General features: G+C 45.5%; 1 protein-coding gene across 2 annotated transcripts; it reads right to left on the bottom strand.

The window, feature by feature from the left end:
* Window positions 1-312: 312 nt before the first annotated feature.
* On the bottom strand, window positions 313-17,252 carry fbxo7 (F-box protein 7). 2 transcript variants are annotated; one of them, XM_056276977.1, is made up of 10 exons: window positions 17,179-17,252; window positions 10,695-10,817; window positions 10,276-10,525; window positions 8,609-8,848; window positions 8,373-8,517; window positions 6,627-6,710; window positions 6,423-6,518; window positions 4,715-4,891; window positions 3,340-3,380; window positions 313-1,856 (listed from the first exon to the last, which is right to left on the bottom strand). In XM_056276977.1, exons 2-10 carry the CDS (start codon window positions 10,814-10,816, stop codon window positions 1,548-1,550), a joined length of 1,464 nt encoding a protein of 487 aa, XP_056132952.1. In that variant the 5' UTR covers window position 10,817; window positions 17,179-17,252; the 3' UTR covers window positions 313-1,547. The 2 variants fall into 2 exon arrangements, with proteins under 2 accessions (XP_056132952.1, XP_056132953.1); XM_056276978.1 differs by lacking the exon at window positions 17,179-17,252 and adding an exon at window positions 12,485-12,491.
* Between the last annotated feature and the right edge of the window lie 420 nt (window positions 17,253-17,672).

The following is a 17,672-nucleotide window of genomic DNA, read 5'->3' as shown; positions in this document are numbered from 1 at the left end:
AGCCCATGCCTCTCCTCTGCTTTTTATCGCTGCAGTGGAAATGCTCTCCATTCTCGTGAAAAAGTCTGATTTTGAAAAATTGAGTCTTAGGCAAACAGCTGACGATCAGCCAACTGGCAGATGATACAAACCTGCTCATGAAGAATGGCAATCATATTCCAAAAATTCTCAATACAACCGATTTCTTTTCTAAGGCATCTGGATTAAGATTAAACCTTAAAAATGTGAATTACTTCCAACTCTCCTCTGACAATAATTCATAATATCCCAGCTTACTCGATGTCATGCCCCAAAAATGCAATGAAAGCAGTAAACCAGGTCAACTTTAATTATATCTGGAAAAGAAAATACACTATATTAGAAAAGGAGTTACAGTTAAAGGTTTTGAGGAAGGAGGGCTAAAGCCATGACATTGAATGTATTGATGGTACTATCAAAATAAATTGGTTGAGATCCTTTATGAAAAATGAAAACAGCTTATGGTTCCATATCCCAAGCCAGATTTTTATGAAGCTTGGAGGCACCAACCTTCTTTTTAATGTGATTATGACCTTAAACTCCCTATCAAATGATCAGTGTGTCATGAACAGATAGTACTGTACTGGAAAATGATCTACGAGCACAATGTTAGTCCCCATACCACTCCACTGTGGTATTTAGAAATAAATCCTTGTTTTATAAAAATGGGCCTGAGAAAGGAACATAGTCTGTAATGCACTTAATGGAAAATACAGGAAATGTTACATCTTATGAGATGTTTGTTCAAAATGTAATTTAAATGACCGAAAACAACATGACACTGGTATCAAAACAGTCCCACACTCTATAATATTGTTTATAAGGGTGGGGGTACTGCAGTCACTGTATTGTTTATAAGGGTGGGGATACCTGCAGTCAGGTCAGACTGAAGAGGTCACTGATGCCCCTTTTCCACCACATGGTACCGGCTCAACTCGACTCGACTGGCAGAGTGTGGTTTTCCATCACCGTAACAGTACCCCTCAGTGTAGCTGGTCTGCATTGATTTTGGTACCCGCTCCAGTTTTCTTGGAACCTCGACAAGGGTGGTACCAGAAAAGTGGTAACTGTTACCAAAATGCCGGTACTTCCCAGTAATGGAAAACGAAAAAGCTGAGTCGAGCTGAGCCGGTACCATGTGGTGGAAAGGGGCATTAGATGATGATGAAACATTTCTCCCAGTAAGCGTTGTGTCCAGATGAACTGATTCAGCTTTCTGTGACATTCTTACCTGGACTATTGAGCAGGCATCAAGACACTTGTCCTTGGTACATGAACTCACCCAGGACAAGTCTGACCCAGTATCCGAGCAACACTTGCCAACATGTAGCGGATGCTTCTAGCCATGATGACTTAAGGGGGAGCAATACTAGTAATCATATCAAAGCCAGAGTGCACGCCATTTCTATGATAGTAAGACTTTATGTGCAGAGAGTAGAACACCAATGTGATTTGCATATTTATTGCCCTGAATTATTGCTGATTCAATGGGTCAAATGTGGCGTTGAAAACAATCTTCAGCATTCACATCAGATGAAGCCCCGGCGGATATCTGCAGGTCTACTGCCTGCAGGTCTGAGTCCATGCCGTCCAAAAACACCCCTTCCCAGTGGGTTCTGACCTGGAAGTGGACCAATGGGGTCGTAGCGTGGGCGAGGCAAGATGCCATGGGGGATATTAGGTCTTTGGTCATACTCCCCACCAATAATGCCTGGGGGGTATAGGGGGAAGGGATCAGGGATGAGAATATTAGGGGGGTCGGGGAAAATGAATGGAGCCAAGTAACGATGGGCTGTGTGCCGGTAGTCGTTGCGTAACTTGTACTTCCTCTTGTAGAGCTGAAGAGAAGACATTTAAGAAGAACGTTAAAACGTGTTGAGTCTTACCAGACCACATCATGAAACACACACGAAGCAGTTCAGCTGATCACTTCCACACCGAAGTTCAAACTACACAATTATAACTCTCATCACATCTGTGGCCACTTCTTTTATAACCAACTCAAAGTTTCGCACACATCGCTGTACACTTGACAGTACAGTTTCCAGAGCCTCCTGGACCTCCTTAAAGAGTAGCTGCACCCAAAACCATTACAGTGAGCTTGGGTAAATTCTCTCTCTGCTTAGTGTCTAACCCGGTAGCACAAGTTCTTATGGGTTTGGTCCATTAGTCGGCTGCTCTGCTGGATGCCCAGGGTTGGCTCAGAACTTAGTAAAACAGGATTCTCTTATTTTGCACCCTGTCCTCAGACTACTCCTCAACACACTGCACAGCTACATGGACTCGTCGCTGGATGATGAAGACAGTAGAGGAAGAGTGCAACTGCTTTCTGTTAACTTCCCTCCATCCATCATCCAAACCGCTCATCCTGCTCTCAGGATGCTGGAGCCTATCCACAGCAGTCACCAGATGGCAGGCAGGGAGACACCCTGGACAGGCCGCCAGGCCACCACAGCCCCCCCCCCCCACACACACACACACACACACCTAGGGACAATTTAGTATTGCCGATTCACCTGACCTACATGTCTTTGGACTGTAGGAGGAAACCGGAGCACCCGGAGGAAGACACGGGGAGAACATGCAAACTCCACAAAGAGGACGACCCGGGGCGACCCCCAAGATTGGACTACCCCGGGGCTCGAACCCTGGACCTTCTTGCTGTGAATCGACCACACTAACCACTGTGCCACCTTTCTGTTAACATGACATACCGTTCCTGTACTGTTCTGTACCCGGGGTGCTCTAACAGGCTGTTTTGACTGGCGTGTGCTATGTTGGCCGAGTCTCTCTTGACAAAGAGATTTTCAGTCTTTTTTTTTCCTCCCCTTTTCCTCCCCAATTGTATCTGGCTAATTACCCCGTTCTCCCGAGCGGTCCTGGTCGCTGCTCCACCCCCTCTGCTGATCTGGGGAGGGCTGCAGACTACCACGTCTCCTCCGATACATGTGGAGTCACCAGCCACTTCTTTTCACCTGACAGTGAGGAGTTTCACCACAGGGATGTAGCGCGTGAGAGGATCACGCTATTCCCCCTAGTTCACCCTCCCCCCTGAACAGGCGCCCCAACTGACCGGAGGAGACGCTAGTGCAGCGACCAGGACACACCCACATCCAGCTTCCCACCAGCAGACACGACCAATTGTGTCTGCCTGACCAAGCCGGAGGTAACACGGGGATTCGAACTGGCGATCCCCGTGTTGGTAGGCAATGGAATAGACCGCTACTCTACCCAGAAGCCCGAGATTTTCAATCTTAAGGGACCTTCCCGAGTTAAATAAAGCTTAAATAAGAATAAATAATTGAAGTATGTGTTGCTTACCTCTTTCCAGTCTGTTTCTCGGGGTCTGGTGGGATCTTGATCTGAATTCAAGTAAATTCAAGTAAATGAAGTAAATGAAATTAAATGAATGAAATGATAGTTAGCCAGTCAGCTTGGCTAAATATCATCTCACAGTGCTCTTGTCAACACAAGATATTGGAGAAAATGTTAAAAATGTCTATCTGCGAGGTTTCTTCACTACAACATCAGGAAGTAAATTAAATGTAAAAATAAACTGCAGAAGAAGAGTCCAGCCACCTGCTGTGGAGCGCTACGTGTATGCAGGTTCTCCTTCAAACAAAGCTAACTACTCAGTTTTACAAATCACTGCACTTCTAATAAGGTAAAGGGAAGCTAGTTATTGGAATGTGCTGGAAGAGGATCTGGTGTGACTGAGCACCGGCATAAACATGGCTGGTGGGACTGCTCAGACATGATGTGGTGGGACTGCTCAGACATGATGTGGAGGGACTGCTCAGACATGATGTGGTGGGACTGCTCAGACATGATGTGTTGGGACTGCTCAGACATGATGTGTTGGGACTGCTCAGACATGATGTGGTGGGACGGCACTGCTCAGACCTGATGTGGTGGGACTGCTCAGACATGATGTGGTGGGACGGCACTGCTCAGACCTGATGTGGTGGGACTGCTCAGACATGATGGGGTGGACTGCTCAGACATGATGTGGTGGGACTGCTCAGACATGATGTGGTGGGACTGCACTGCTCAGACATGATGTGGTGGGACTACTCAGACATGATGTGGTGGGACTACTCAGACATGATGTGGTGGGACTGCTCAGACATGATGTGGTGGGACTGCTCAGACATGATGTGGTGGGACTACACTGCTCAGACATGATGTGGTGGGACTGCACTGCTCAGACATGATGTGGTGGGACTACTCAGACATGATGTGGTGGGACTGCTCAGACATGATGTGGTGGGACTGCACTGCTCAGACATGATGTGGTGGGACTGCACTACTCAGACATGATGTGGTGGGACTGCTCAGACATGATGTGGTGGGACTGCACTGCTCAGACATGATGTGGTGGGACTGCACTGCTCAGACATGATGTGGTGGGACTACTCAGACATGATGTGGTGGGACTACTCAGACATGATGTAGTGGGACTGCTCAGACATGATGTGGCGGTACTGCTCAGACATGATGTGGCGGGACTGCACTGCTCAGACACGATGTGGTGGGACTACTCAGACATGATGTGGTGGGACTGCTCAGGCATGATGTGGCGGTACTGCTCAGACATGATGTGTTGGGACTGCTCAGACATGATGTGGCGGGACTGCTCAGACATGATGTGGTGGGACTGCTCAGGCACGATGTGATGGGACTGCTCGGCTCTTACCCCTGAAGTCTCGGTGGTACATGTGTCTCCACAGAGAGGAGTCCTCTGTGGCGCTGTAGAACTGTTTGTTGACTGAGGACAGCGTCACCAGGGAACGGACATCCAGCAGCCTTAACACCCTCAGGAGGAGCTCGGGGGGGAGGGCGCAGAGACCAAACGCTGCCGGCAGAGCCATAGCTGCAGCAGCCACCAGGGGGAGAAAGTCAGGCCTCATGCAAAGAATAAGGTGGCCAAGCAAGAACACACAGTGCATGCAAAGGGTATGGCGTCATGGGTGCCTGCAGCTGCGAGTCCGACATCTGTTTGTTTATTAACGCAGCTGATATGTTAACCTGTCAGTTGCCTGCCCATTCCTACCTTGAATATAAATGTGATGGTATGTCAGATGCTGCTGGCACGAGGTAACTGCTCAGTGCTCCAGTAACATATAAGATCATATAAGGTCTTTGTTGTGTCACTGAATGCGAAAATTATATACTGTTGTGTCATGTGAAATATAAAAAAATACTCTCTTCCTCTCTCGCCCTTCAAATTATTATTATTATTTTAATTCTTTCCCCTTTTTCTGCCTTATTGTACCCATCAAATTACCCCACTCTTCCGAGCCGTCCTGGTCGTTGCTCCACCTCTCTGCCGATCCAGGGAGGGCTGCAGACTACCACGTCTCCTCCCATACATGTGCAGTCACCAGCCACTTCTTTTCACCGGACAGTGAGGAGTTTCACCACAGGGACGTAGCGTGTGGGAGGATCACACTATTCCCCCTCCCCCCCAAACAGGCGCCTCAACTGACTAAAGGAGGCGCTAGTGCAGCGACCAGGACACATACCCACATCCGGCTTCTCACCCGAAGACACGGCCAGTTGAGTCTGTAGGGACGCCCGACCAAGTTGGAGGTAACACTGGGATTCGAACCGGCGATCCCTGTGTTGGTAGGCAACGGAATAGACTACCACGCCACCCGGATGCCCTCCAATCATATTACTGGTGTTCGACCTATTTGAGCGGGGGCTTTGTCGAACCCCAGCCACAGCTAAATGTTTATTTGCTAAAAACCAGCTAATGGAAAATCACCCACTGATTTGCATTTGTTTGTTTGTTTATTATTTTAACTTTTCAAAAGCTGGACAGAATTATTGTTTGTATGTGTGTGTGTCTATCAATTGTGTGTCAGTATGTGTGTGCACATGAGATTTTATATGGTGCATACTATAAAGTAATATAAACAGGGGGGTGCGGGTAGCGTGGTGGTCTACGCCGTTGCCTATCAACATGGAGATCGTCTGTTCAAGTCCCCGTGTTGCCTTCGGCTTGGTCGGGCGTCCCTACAGACACAATTGGCCGTGTCTGCGGGTGGGAAGCTGGATGTGTGTATGTGTCCTGGTTGCTGCACTAGCGTCTCCTCTGGTCGGTCGGGGTGCCTGTTCGGGGGCGGGGGGGAATAGTGTGATCCCCCCACGCGCTACATCCCCCTGGTGAAACTCCTCACTGTCAGGTGAGAAGAAGCGGCTGGTGACTCCACATGTATGGGAGGAGACATGTGGTAGTCCACAGCCCTCCCCGGATCAGCAGAGGGGGTGGAGCAGCGACCGGGACAGCTCGAAAGAGTGGGGTAATTTGCTGGATTACCCCCCCTCCCCCAAAAAAAAAATACTATAAAGACAGCAGCACACAATACACAGCCACACACTGACAGATCCACTTGTACCTTCTCTGGCTGCAGTGATCAGCGGGTACGCCAGCTGGTCTTTAAATGTTCGTGACAGCTTGCTGAGATCTTTAAAAACGGTAGCAGCACTGTCCCCTGAAAACAACAGAACATTTTCACAGCATCGGTGACGCTGGCTACACACCAAATGAACACACATTAACGTGTATTAGTGATGACATTCTGCTGACAAACATGACCAACCTGCCCACTCCTCGGTTATGTAGCTGCATGGGTCAAGAGAAAGTTTGTGCATTTTGTCCACCGTCTCGTTCAGCTTCAGAGTGGCTGCAAAAGAAAAGCAACAGGCTAGAAACCTCAGTTCAAACAGAAATACATCAGCTTTTTAATCAGAAGTGCAATTTCAGAAGCAGCTCTTCTGCCAAAATACTGTTTTTTTCCTCACTTAAGTTTTTATCAAGTTTTCAAAAAGATATAAACAGAACAGTACAACAACATCAACACAAAAAACATTGCTGTACGATATACAGATAAAATAATAACAAAAAATAATAACAATAAATAGTTGTCTGGAAATACTTCAATATTCACACAAATATTTAAATTAGGCATTCATCTAGTCAGTGTCATGTCCCATATGAATTTTCTATTTCCCAGTTCTTTTTAAATATATTCTCTTGGACTCTCAAAATGTATGTCCACTTTTCCATAACAAAATGTCTTGGACAATTTCTATCCACTGTTCCTGTTTTGGAGTGTTATCATTAAGCCAGTTTCTGGTAACGGCATTCTTACTTGCTGCAACTAAAACTTTAGTCAAGTAGAGATCTTCTCTCATCACAACATCATCAGTGTTACCGAGGTACACCACAGGGCAGGTATTTGTGATTTCATATCCCAAAATATTGTTGATACCTACGTTTACATTCTGCGAGTATAACCTTATCTTTTGTGCGTTTCCAGAAAACATGCGAGTGGTCAGCCTCCATGCTCCCACACAGCCTCCAACACTTGTTGTGCAGCAAGCTGCTGCTTTTTATTTTGAGTGTTATGAAAAAGTGAGTTAGATTCTTCCAGCAGAATTCCCTCCATATCTGAGTTTGTGGATGAACATTGTGTCTCACACATTTGATACCATTCTTCCTCTGTTATCTGAATCGTTAGCTCTGCTTCCTGTTTTGCTTTTATGTAGAGAATTGAGTCCCCCCTAAGCTTGGTACAAGGAAAGGATGACACCTAAGCCCCTCCTGTTTGTATGCATCCACAATCACCCCAATCGCATTATTTGAAGTTTCATCTGTTCCCACCTTATGTGTTTTGTAAAGTAGTCTCTTAGCTGCAAGTATCTAAAAAAAAATCTGTTTTCGAGACCATACTTTGCCTTTAAATCTTGGAAGCTCATAAATTCACAATTTTTTAGAACTGTACACATTGCCGTAATGCCTTTTTGTGCCCATTCTTTAATTTATGTATTTTTACTATAACATTCCATATTTCTAACGTAAATGCTACTATTGGATTCATAACATGTTTCATTGCCCCTGTTAAATATTCATCACCAAAATCTGGGTCTGGTAACCCTGTACCTCCCTTTCCATTTCTTTCCACCGAGATTCATAGTCAGGTCTACACCAGCATGTCAGAGGTCTGAGCTGGATTGCATAAAAATATTCCCTTAGATTTGGTAAAGCCATTCCCCCCTCACAAACTCCACACAAAAAGGACCTGGGACGGCCTGGGGTTCAAACCCAGGACCTTCTTGCTGTGAGGCACCAGTGCTAACCACCGTGCCATCCACCGTGCCTGTGCATGTTTCCCATTTTGTATAGCCTTTAGTCCGTAATTTAAGCACAACTCAATGAGCCAAATAGCTCCATCTAGCAAACAAAACAAAACAAAACCCTCCATATCGTGGGTAAAAGTGATAATGTAGTAATGATGATGGTGGTGGACTGTGAGAAAGGCAGTTACATTGTGGTTGTGACTCACCATTAATGACAAGCATGGGTCCCATGGACACAGCTACCACCATGATGAGGCTGCTGTCACAGAGGGGATGTGTGTACTGCAGTTTGTACACCCCCCCTGCTGCCCTCCAGCCACTCGGCATTTCACCAGGCTTGATCTCAGTCCCCTGAACAAACGCATCAACAGTGGAAAACCTCATTTCCTGAGTGACGTACAGCTTGAGTGACAGATAGAGACAGTGACAGAACCGGTCTCACCTGAGGTATGAATCCTGTCTCCAGCATCACGAGGTGCATGGCCACCATGAGCGAGTCACTGGGACCTCTGCTCTGAGCACTGTGGTGCAGGACGTCCAGGGACAGTGGCACCCTTCCTTCCTCTGCCTCACTGCACAACATGGGCTCAGAAATGTAGGGTCTGGCTCCAGTGTCCTCCTCTCTGCTCTCCTCCTCCTTATCTTCTGTGTACCTTGCTGCCATGAGGCTACTAGTCCCAGCCTTTTCACCAGAGGGATTCAAATACAGCACAGAAATACGACTGGTGTAAGATGCTCATTATATTTTCATTATAGATGCATCAAATGCAATTTTCTTGGCCGATTCTGATTGTTTTTTTAAAGTCTGACCTGCCAATTCTGATTTTGGCCCATCCCATTTTTTTTCTAAGAACTATCTATGATTGACAGCATGCAAAAACGTGTTGTTTTTTTTTACATTTTCATTAATGGAGATTTCAATTGTATGTTCATAATAAAATATTGACTATTAAATAATTTTTACATTTTCTCTAAAATTGCACCAGGTTACAGGACCGTCTCTCACACAAACAAATCTCAAAATTAAAAAAAAGTGCTCCAGGTTACTGGGCACAGCAAATAAAGTCAAACTGAAAATCAAACTGTCAACTGATTGTTCTGCTCACACCACGTGACAAAGTTTCTCACCACAGCCCTGTGGTGGGAATCTGTAGCTCAATGTGACTAAGACAAAGGAGCTGGTTGTTGACCTGAGGAGGGACATGACACCAGTGACCCCTGTCTCCATCCAGGGGGTCAGTGTGGACACTGTGGAATACTATAAGTACCTGGGGGTGTATATCGACAATAAACTGGCCTGGGCTAAGAACACTGATGCCCTCTACAAGGGACAGAGCCCGTCTCTACTTTTTGAGGAGGCTGAGGTCCTTCAACATCTGCCAGACAATGCTCAGGCTGTGGTATGAGTCTGTGGTGGCCAGTGCTCTCCTGTTTGCTGTGGTGTGTTGGGGCAGCAGGTTGAGAGTAGCGGATGCAAACAGGCTCAATAAACTGATCCGCAAGGCCGGTGACGTTGTGGGGGTGGAACTGGATTCTCTGGCGGCGGTTTCTGAGAGGAGGACGCTGTTGAAATTACATGCCATCATGGACAATGTCTCCCACCCACTCCATGACATGCTGGTTGGGCACAGGAGTAGTGGGCAGTGACAAATTTGTGTTGTCAAAAATGTGGACGGGCCATATCACTACTGTCTTGACCTAATCTTACACCCTTGGCTGTCAGTTTACTACAGCCCATGGTAACTGAGTGTAGAATACAATAGTCAGGCTCTGACCGACAAAGTACGCAACTCTGGAAATGTCGTTGCCTGGGTTAAAGCTGACTCTTAGCTGGTTACAGAATATGCTTGATGTTTATTTCTGCCAGAAGGTGGCGTTACCATGCACTCCGACTATAAAAGTGTTCAAACGTAGATGCATGCCATTTTTACTGTTTTGTTTTCCTGTCTTGTTTAAGGTGTACCCTGAAAAGTTTTTACTCATTTTTTTTCACTGTGATATTCAGAAAAACCCACAAGGTGTCCAAACTTTTGCATACACCTGTATCTTTGGCTTTCTGACAATGGTTGTGGAATAAATGTTATCCATGTGCAAAGATCAAGTGCTTACCTCATTGGAAAGTGTGGGAGGTGTGTGTCTAGTGCTGTTCGGCTGTTCCCACAGGCAGGCTGCACCACTACCAGAGCTGCACTTCGTGGCCTGATGTGGAGGTGAAACAGAAGCTGGGGACACAGTTGAAGACTGAGGAAGGATCATGCAGATTAAATCTCCAGAAACAACGCCAAAAGTGGAGAGAGGCTGCTCATCATTTGAAAGGGGCTCTATGCCATTAAGTGACAGGGTGAAGTCTGTGTCTGGGCTGGAAGGGGAAAAACAAGGTCTCAATACATGTAAAAAAAGTCACAAATAAACCAAAACAAAACATTCCAGTTGTAACAGCAAATACGTAATTGTCATGTTTGCTTAAAGTAATTGATGAAAACTTCAAGATTATTCAAAATCTATATTTCTGAAGGTAGATGTCCTACCTGAGGCCATGGGAGGGAAGCACGATCTCCTTGATGTGATCTCTGAGCTCTGTCAAAGTGGGCTGCTCTCCCTGCAGCTCCACTCTTATCGTCTGGTTGTAGACTCGAACACGCAGTTTCATGCTGTGACATAGGGCACAAATTGCGGAATGTTGAGAGATGATAATGACAAACCTCCTGCCTTCAAGGGACATTAGGCCATTCCTCCTGAATAATGATAATGAAGCACACCATTGCCTCAGATGCAAAAGCCTTCAAACGCCTGATAACCAGTTTCTACACTTTCACATCCACTCCAATGACTTTAATTCATTTAAAAGTCAATTGGAAACCACCTTGAATGTGAAACCATGCTTTTGGCAGTCAGTCTACATGATAAACTGGTCTTGTGCATCACCTGTTTCACTATACTGACTGACAAGTCAAACACTGGAGGGGAACGTCTGGAGACAGAAAACAGGATGAATCTTAGATATATAAAAAAGCTCTACCACCGCCAGGGCAAATACAGAATTGACAATGCACAGGTGGGGGCAACCTAGCCGCCATGTTACTAAGGCTAAAGGAAAGTTTAGATGCCAGTGGCTCCAATGCTTTTCCCATGAATGAAAAAGGATAAAAAGAAAGGATCTTTGTATGATTAAAAACGAATTCACTGCCACTAAAAAGTCATACCACTTGTAGCTCATTGTTATTGGAGTGGATGGTACCAGCAGGCACGGTATCGTGGAACATTTAAGGATATAGGAGCTTGGCAAAAAGCATTACAGGTGGAGAAAACATAAATCAAATTTTCAATCCATTCGTTCTTTCATTCATCATCAGCCGCTTTTCCAGGGTCGGGTCACGGTGGCAGCAAGCTAGGCAGAGCACTCCAGACGTCCCTCTCCCCAGCAATGCTCTCCAGCTAATCCTGGGGGATCCCAAGGCATTCCCAGGCCAGATTGGACATGTAGTCCCTCCAGCGAGTTCTGGGTCTAACCTGGGGTCTCCTCCCAGTTGGGGAGGTTTACTGTGCCTGGTAAACCTCCAAAGGAAGGCACCCAGGAGGCATCCTAAGCAGATGCCTGAACCATTTCAACTGGCTCCTTTCGATGTGAAGGAGCAGCGGCTCTACTCCGAGCTCCTCACCCTATCTCTAAGGCTAAGCCCAGACACCCTACGGAGGACACTCATTTCAGCCACTTGTATCCACATCTCACCCTTTCAGTCACTACCCAAAGCTCATGACCATAGGTGAGGGTTGGAACGAAGATTGACTGGTAATTTGAGAGCTTTGCCTTCCGGCTCACCTCCTTCTTGACCACAACGGTCCAGTACAACGTCCGCATTACTGCTGATGCTGCACCAATCCGCCTGTCAATTAGAGCTGTGAACGAATGCCAAAAATAGGCCTCGAACGAATAACGAATATTTCACACTGAGGTTCGAATGGCATTCGAATACCTTGAATTTGCATATCACCCCCAAAAATCAATACAGAGAGAGTAAGTCTATTGTAGCCCGTGTTTTTATTAACAGCATATTTATGACAACATACAACTCCAGCACATTGTCCGCACATATTAGTCCAAAAACTGTTGTTGAGCACCCCTAAACATAAAATAAATCTGACTAGGAAAAGGCCAGATGATGTTAACTAGGGCCTACTCTAAGTAACATACAAGTAAAATAAATCTGACTAGGAAAAGGCCAGATGGTGTTAACGAATTTACCGTAAGTAACATAGGCATAGTAAATTATCCATGACCCACGGGGCTTAAAAAAATAAAATCAAGAGTCCTACTCACTGTAGTAGTATAAGAAGTTGTGCTAATAGTGGTTTGCGAGAAAAACCAAAGCGTCCACGTGTTCAGACTCGAGAGCGCTCCTTTTTTTGGTGACTATGTTTCCCGCATCAGAAAAGACACGCTCAGAGCGCACGGATGTCCCTGGCACGGCGAGGTATCTCTGAGCCATCTTCCCGAGGTGTGGATATTTTCCGGAACCACACGCCTTCCACCAGAGAAGTGGGTTTTGGTTGGCAGGCGTTGTTGCTTGGCCTGGGCAGGAGTTGACGTACCGGTAAACGTTACGGAATCGTCTGCTAGCTTTTCGGGATGTTTAGCATCGAGATGATTGCTCAGGTTGGTAGTGGTGGTGCGGTAGGACAGTTCTGTCTTGCATATTTTGCAAACAACTTTGTCACGGGTTCTCTCTTCGATTTTCCCATTAACAGCCCAAAACCCAAAGAATTTCCATACGTAACTTCTCAGATGTTGTGGAGTATGAATGACTCTCGCAGGAGATGTGCTAGTGCTAGTGCTAGCGCTTGGGTCACAGCCAACGTTCTTCTCGGATTCCGCCATTTCCTGTGTTCTATGAGCCCGCCCGCTCGGCGTGGGAACTGACAAGAGCTTTTTAATTTCCGGTTTTACTACGGATGTAGGCTATGCTTATTTTCATAAAATACGTTTCACGAAACCATCATTTATTTCCATTTAAACGTGTGTGCATTAATAATAATAATATTAATAAGGGGGAAAAATATATTAAAAAAATATACTACAAAAAATCGAATTTCATATTTTCATATTCAAATTCGAATATTATTACCATAATTCGAATGTACATTCGAATTTCAAATGCTATCTGACAGGCCTACTGTCAATCTCCCGCTCCATCCTACTCTCACTTGTGAACAACACCCCAAGATAGTTGAACTCCTTCACTTGAGGCAACAACTCATCCCCAACCCAGAGGGAGCGATCCACCATTTTCCGGTAGAGAACCATGGCCTCAGACTTGGAGGTGCTGACTCTCATCCCAGCCATTTCACATTCAGCTACAAACCGCCCCAGTGCGCGCCAAAGGTCGCGTTCTGATGAAGCCAACAAAACCACATCACCTGTGAAGAGCAGAGATGCAATTCTGAGGTTCCCAAAATGGACACACTCCTCACCTTGGCTGCGCCTTGAGATCCTGTCCTTGAATATCACAAATAGAATCGGAGACAAGGGACAACCTTGGCGGAGTCCAACACCCACTGAAAACGTGTTTGACTTTGTGCCAAGAATGCGGACACAGCTCTCACTTTGGTTATACATGGACCGGATGGCTTGTAGCAACTGCCCCAGTACCCCATACTCCCACAGTACCCCACACAGAGTGCCCCGCGGTACACGGTCGTAAGCCTTCTCCAAGTACACAAACATGTAGACTGGCTGGTCAAACTCCCACGCCCCCCTCAGCACTTCCGCGAGGGTAAAGTGTTGGTTCATTGTTCCACAGCCAGGACGGAATCCGCTTTGTTCCTCCTGGATCCCAGGTTCGACGATTGGTCGGAGCCTCCTTTCGAGCACCCTAGAGTAGACCCCCTTTTTGAATATGGGAACCACCACCCCAGTCTGCCACTCCACAGGTGCTGTCCCCGACCTCCATGCGACACTAAAGAGGCATGTCAACCAAGACAGCCCAATAATGTCCAGAGCCTTCAGCATCTCAGGGCGAGTCTCATCCACACCTGACACCTTGCCACCGAGGAGCTTTTTAACTATCTCAGAGACCTCTGCCAGGGATATGGGTGGGGCTTCCCCTCACTCTTCAAACTCTACCTCCTCCACTGAGGATGTGTTAGTCGGGTTCAGGAGCTCCTAAAAGTGTTCTTTCCACCATTTGACAACATCCCCAATCTGGGTCAACAGTTCCCCTCCCCGGCTGAACACAGCCTGAGTCAAGCCCTGCTTCCCCTTCCTGAGTCGCCAGATGGTTTGCCAGAACTTTGTTAAGGCCAACTGAAAGTCCTCCTCCGTAGCCTTGCCGAACTCCTCCCACACCCAAGTTTTTGCTGCCACGACCGCCAAAGTGGTAGCCCTTCTGGCCTCCTGGTACCTGTCTGCTACTTCAGGAGACCCCTGGGCCAACCAAATCCGAAAGGCGTCCTTCTTCAGCCTGACGGCTCCCCTCACTGCCGGTGTCAACCAGCAGGTTCTTAGGTTGCCGCCTCGACAGTCACCAATGACCTTATGACCACAGCTCCTGCCTGCTGCATCTACAATAGAGGCTTTGAACATGGCCCACTCAGACTCCATGTCCCCAGCCTCCCTCGGCATACACGAGAACTTCCGGAGGTGGGAGTTGAAGACCTCACGCACAGGCGCCTCCGTCAGACATTCCCAGTTCACCCTCACTACACATTTGGGTTTGCCAGGTCTGTCCGGCAGCCTTCCCTGCCATCTGATCCAACTCACCACCAGGTGGTGATCAGTTGACAGCTCTGCTCCTCTCTTCACTTGAGTGTTGAAAACATACGGCCGCAGATCTGATGATACGACCACAAAGTCTATCAGCGATCTTCAGCCTAAGGTGTTTTGGTACCAAGTACACTTATGAACTACCTTATATTCAAACATGGTGTTTGTTATTGCCAATCAATGACTCGTACAAAAGTCCAATAACAAGGCACCGCTCAGGTTCAGATCGGGGAGGCCGTTCCTCCCATTCACGCCCCTCCAGCTTTCTCCATCGTTGCCCACGTGAGCGTTGAAGTCCCCCAGCAGAACTATAGAATCCCGAGACGGAACCCTATCCAGGACACCACCCAGAGACTTCAAGAAGGCCGGATACTCCAAGCTGCTATTCAGTGCATAAGCACACACAACAGCCAGAGCCCTTCCCCCAGCGACTCGCAGTCATATAGAGGTGACCTTCTCATTCCCCGGGGAGAACTCCAACACGGCGGCGCTCAACCGGGGACTTGTGAGTATCCCCACACCTGCCCGGTGCCTGTCACCTTGGCCAACTCTGTAAAAGTAATGAGTTCAGCCCCTCTCCAGGGGTTTGGTACCAGTGTTTGGTACAATTTTCAATCTGATGATCAATATCAAAATTGTGTTGTAAAGAAACGTTATGAATTGAATCCATTTCGAAACCAACAGCCATCTGATGGAGATTTGGCCTGTACATAATAAAAATAAAACAACTTGAAACCTGGGGGGAGTGATTTCTTTTTTTTTTAATCACATCAATATATACACCAAATGCCTCTTAATCACCCTTATTGCTTGTATTGCGTTTACTAGAGTTGGTATTGGAAATGGCAAATCATTCTATTATTCTATTTAGCGGCAGCGTAACTGGCAGTTTCAGTTATGGGTGATTCTCCAATTTGGGGCACATTTGGCTTTTGAAATTCTGAAGATATAAAAAATAAATCTGTTGCATTATTTTTCAAAAGCTCTATTAAGTGGTCTGGAACAAATATCTTAGCACAGCTTTGATCGTCCTACAACATACGTTTGATATTATGATGCTTCTTTCAAAGTTGTAACAGCAAAATGGGATAGTAATGACACGTGATGGTCATGACAATTTTCAATTTTTGGAGAAAAAGTTGGCCAAGTCTTAGACTTGCTAAGTTAACTTGTTAGTTAGCATACAATGTACAATGAATATACGTGAATAAAGTGTCATTTCGTAACTTGTTTGGTAATGACGCCTAATAAACATACTCTCAGATCAGGACATATAAATCTTCAAATGACTTACATTTGTGGACATGAAAAAGTCACGCTTCTGCCATGACTGCTCAAGCGCCTCTGGCACTTCTCATTTACATGGCAACCACATTGTTGTTGTTTGAACAAAGGTTGTTGCTCTAAAATGTTGGGTGTTGTGTAATGACAGATGTATGAGGGACAGCGATATTTAACTATAAAATGTGCAAATTGCACAAATATAAACCATAACTGTTTAAAGAAACACTCAGTGGTAGGGAAAGTACAGGCTTGTATTGTCTCATAAAGAATTTACTTGACTCACTGGATTACATAAACCATATGAATTTGAAATATGTCTTTTTAAATCATAATGAGAAAATGTAAAGTAAAGCTTTATAATGAATTTAACCATTTTAATTACTTTATTATAGAGGGGAAGTTAAAAGGTCTGGGTTGGGGACAAGCCCAAAACAGTGAAATTCTGGTACATTTGAATTTTCAACATACTGAAAAAATATTAAAATGTCATCGCTGAGACACAAATCTTTTTTTCCATAGCCAAGACAACTTAACTCTAACAAATATAATAATTGTTTTTCCAAAATATAAAAATAAGAATCTTAAAAATCTACCCTGGGGACAGAAAAACTCCCCTAACTGAAGAATCACGCAGAGTGATGCCAGAGCTTGCTAGCTTACTGTAAAGAGCGAGGACTTGGCTGTGGGTTGTTTAGTGTTTGCATGCAGGCATCGCTTGTCGTTATGAGCAGCTATTGTTTACCGTTAGCCGAGCAGGACGGTTTCCTACACGCTCCACACGCGTTTGCTTTTCACTTTCGTTTCTCACCAGCGGTTGGTAACGTTGTTTTAACACAATTCTTCTATCCAGAAGAAACTGACGAGGCTAATAAGTTAGTCTGCCTAGTTAACGTCGGCATTACTAAACAATATAACAAGAAACGTCTGCAAACTTATTAATCTTCGCATAATTGTCCATATTTACTTACTTATCAATTTCAATCTCGCTTTATGCCATCTCACGTCTCGTAACAGACTGCTAGAAGTTACTTCCTGTCTGACGTAGACCAGTGACGTAACATTCTATGACGTGTTTACGTCTATGGCAAGTGCGTAGGTATTAATTTTACGACGTACTTATTAATTATACAACGCTCTATGCAAAAAAAATTTGTAATTCTCCATGTGAAAACTTTGACTGGAATGTAGCATGGACCTTTAATGATAAGTTTTGTGTCACCAATAAATTTAAATATGCATAGGTCCGAATAATTCATCTTGTTTATCCAACAAATTAGCCACTTAAAAAATACAAACATGGCATTGATGTAAAATGTGTAATTTTTTTGTGTGTGATTATGATGTTGAAACAATGTCACACTTATTTTATGACTGTCTATGTGGGGAAACTTTTTTTTTGACTCGAGGTTGAACAGATGTTTGAAAGAATAGGCGTTATTAAAGTTCATTTGAATAAAGTTTT

This window comes from Lampris incognitus, chromosome 3, assembly GCF_029633865.1.
Source record: "Lampris incognitus isolate fLamInc1 chromosome 3, fLamInc1.hap2, whole genome shotgun sequence".
NCBI classification, from domain to species: Eukaryota; Metazoa; Chordata; class Actinopteri; order Lampriformes; family Lampridae; genus Lampris; species Lampris incognitus.
The sequence above is the reverse complement of the archived record's forward strand: the minus strand, read 5'-3'. Positions and strand labels throughout refer to the sequence as shown.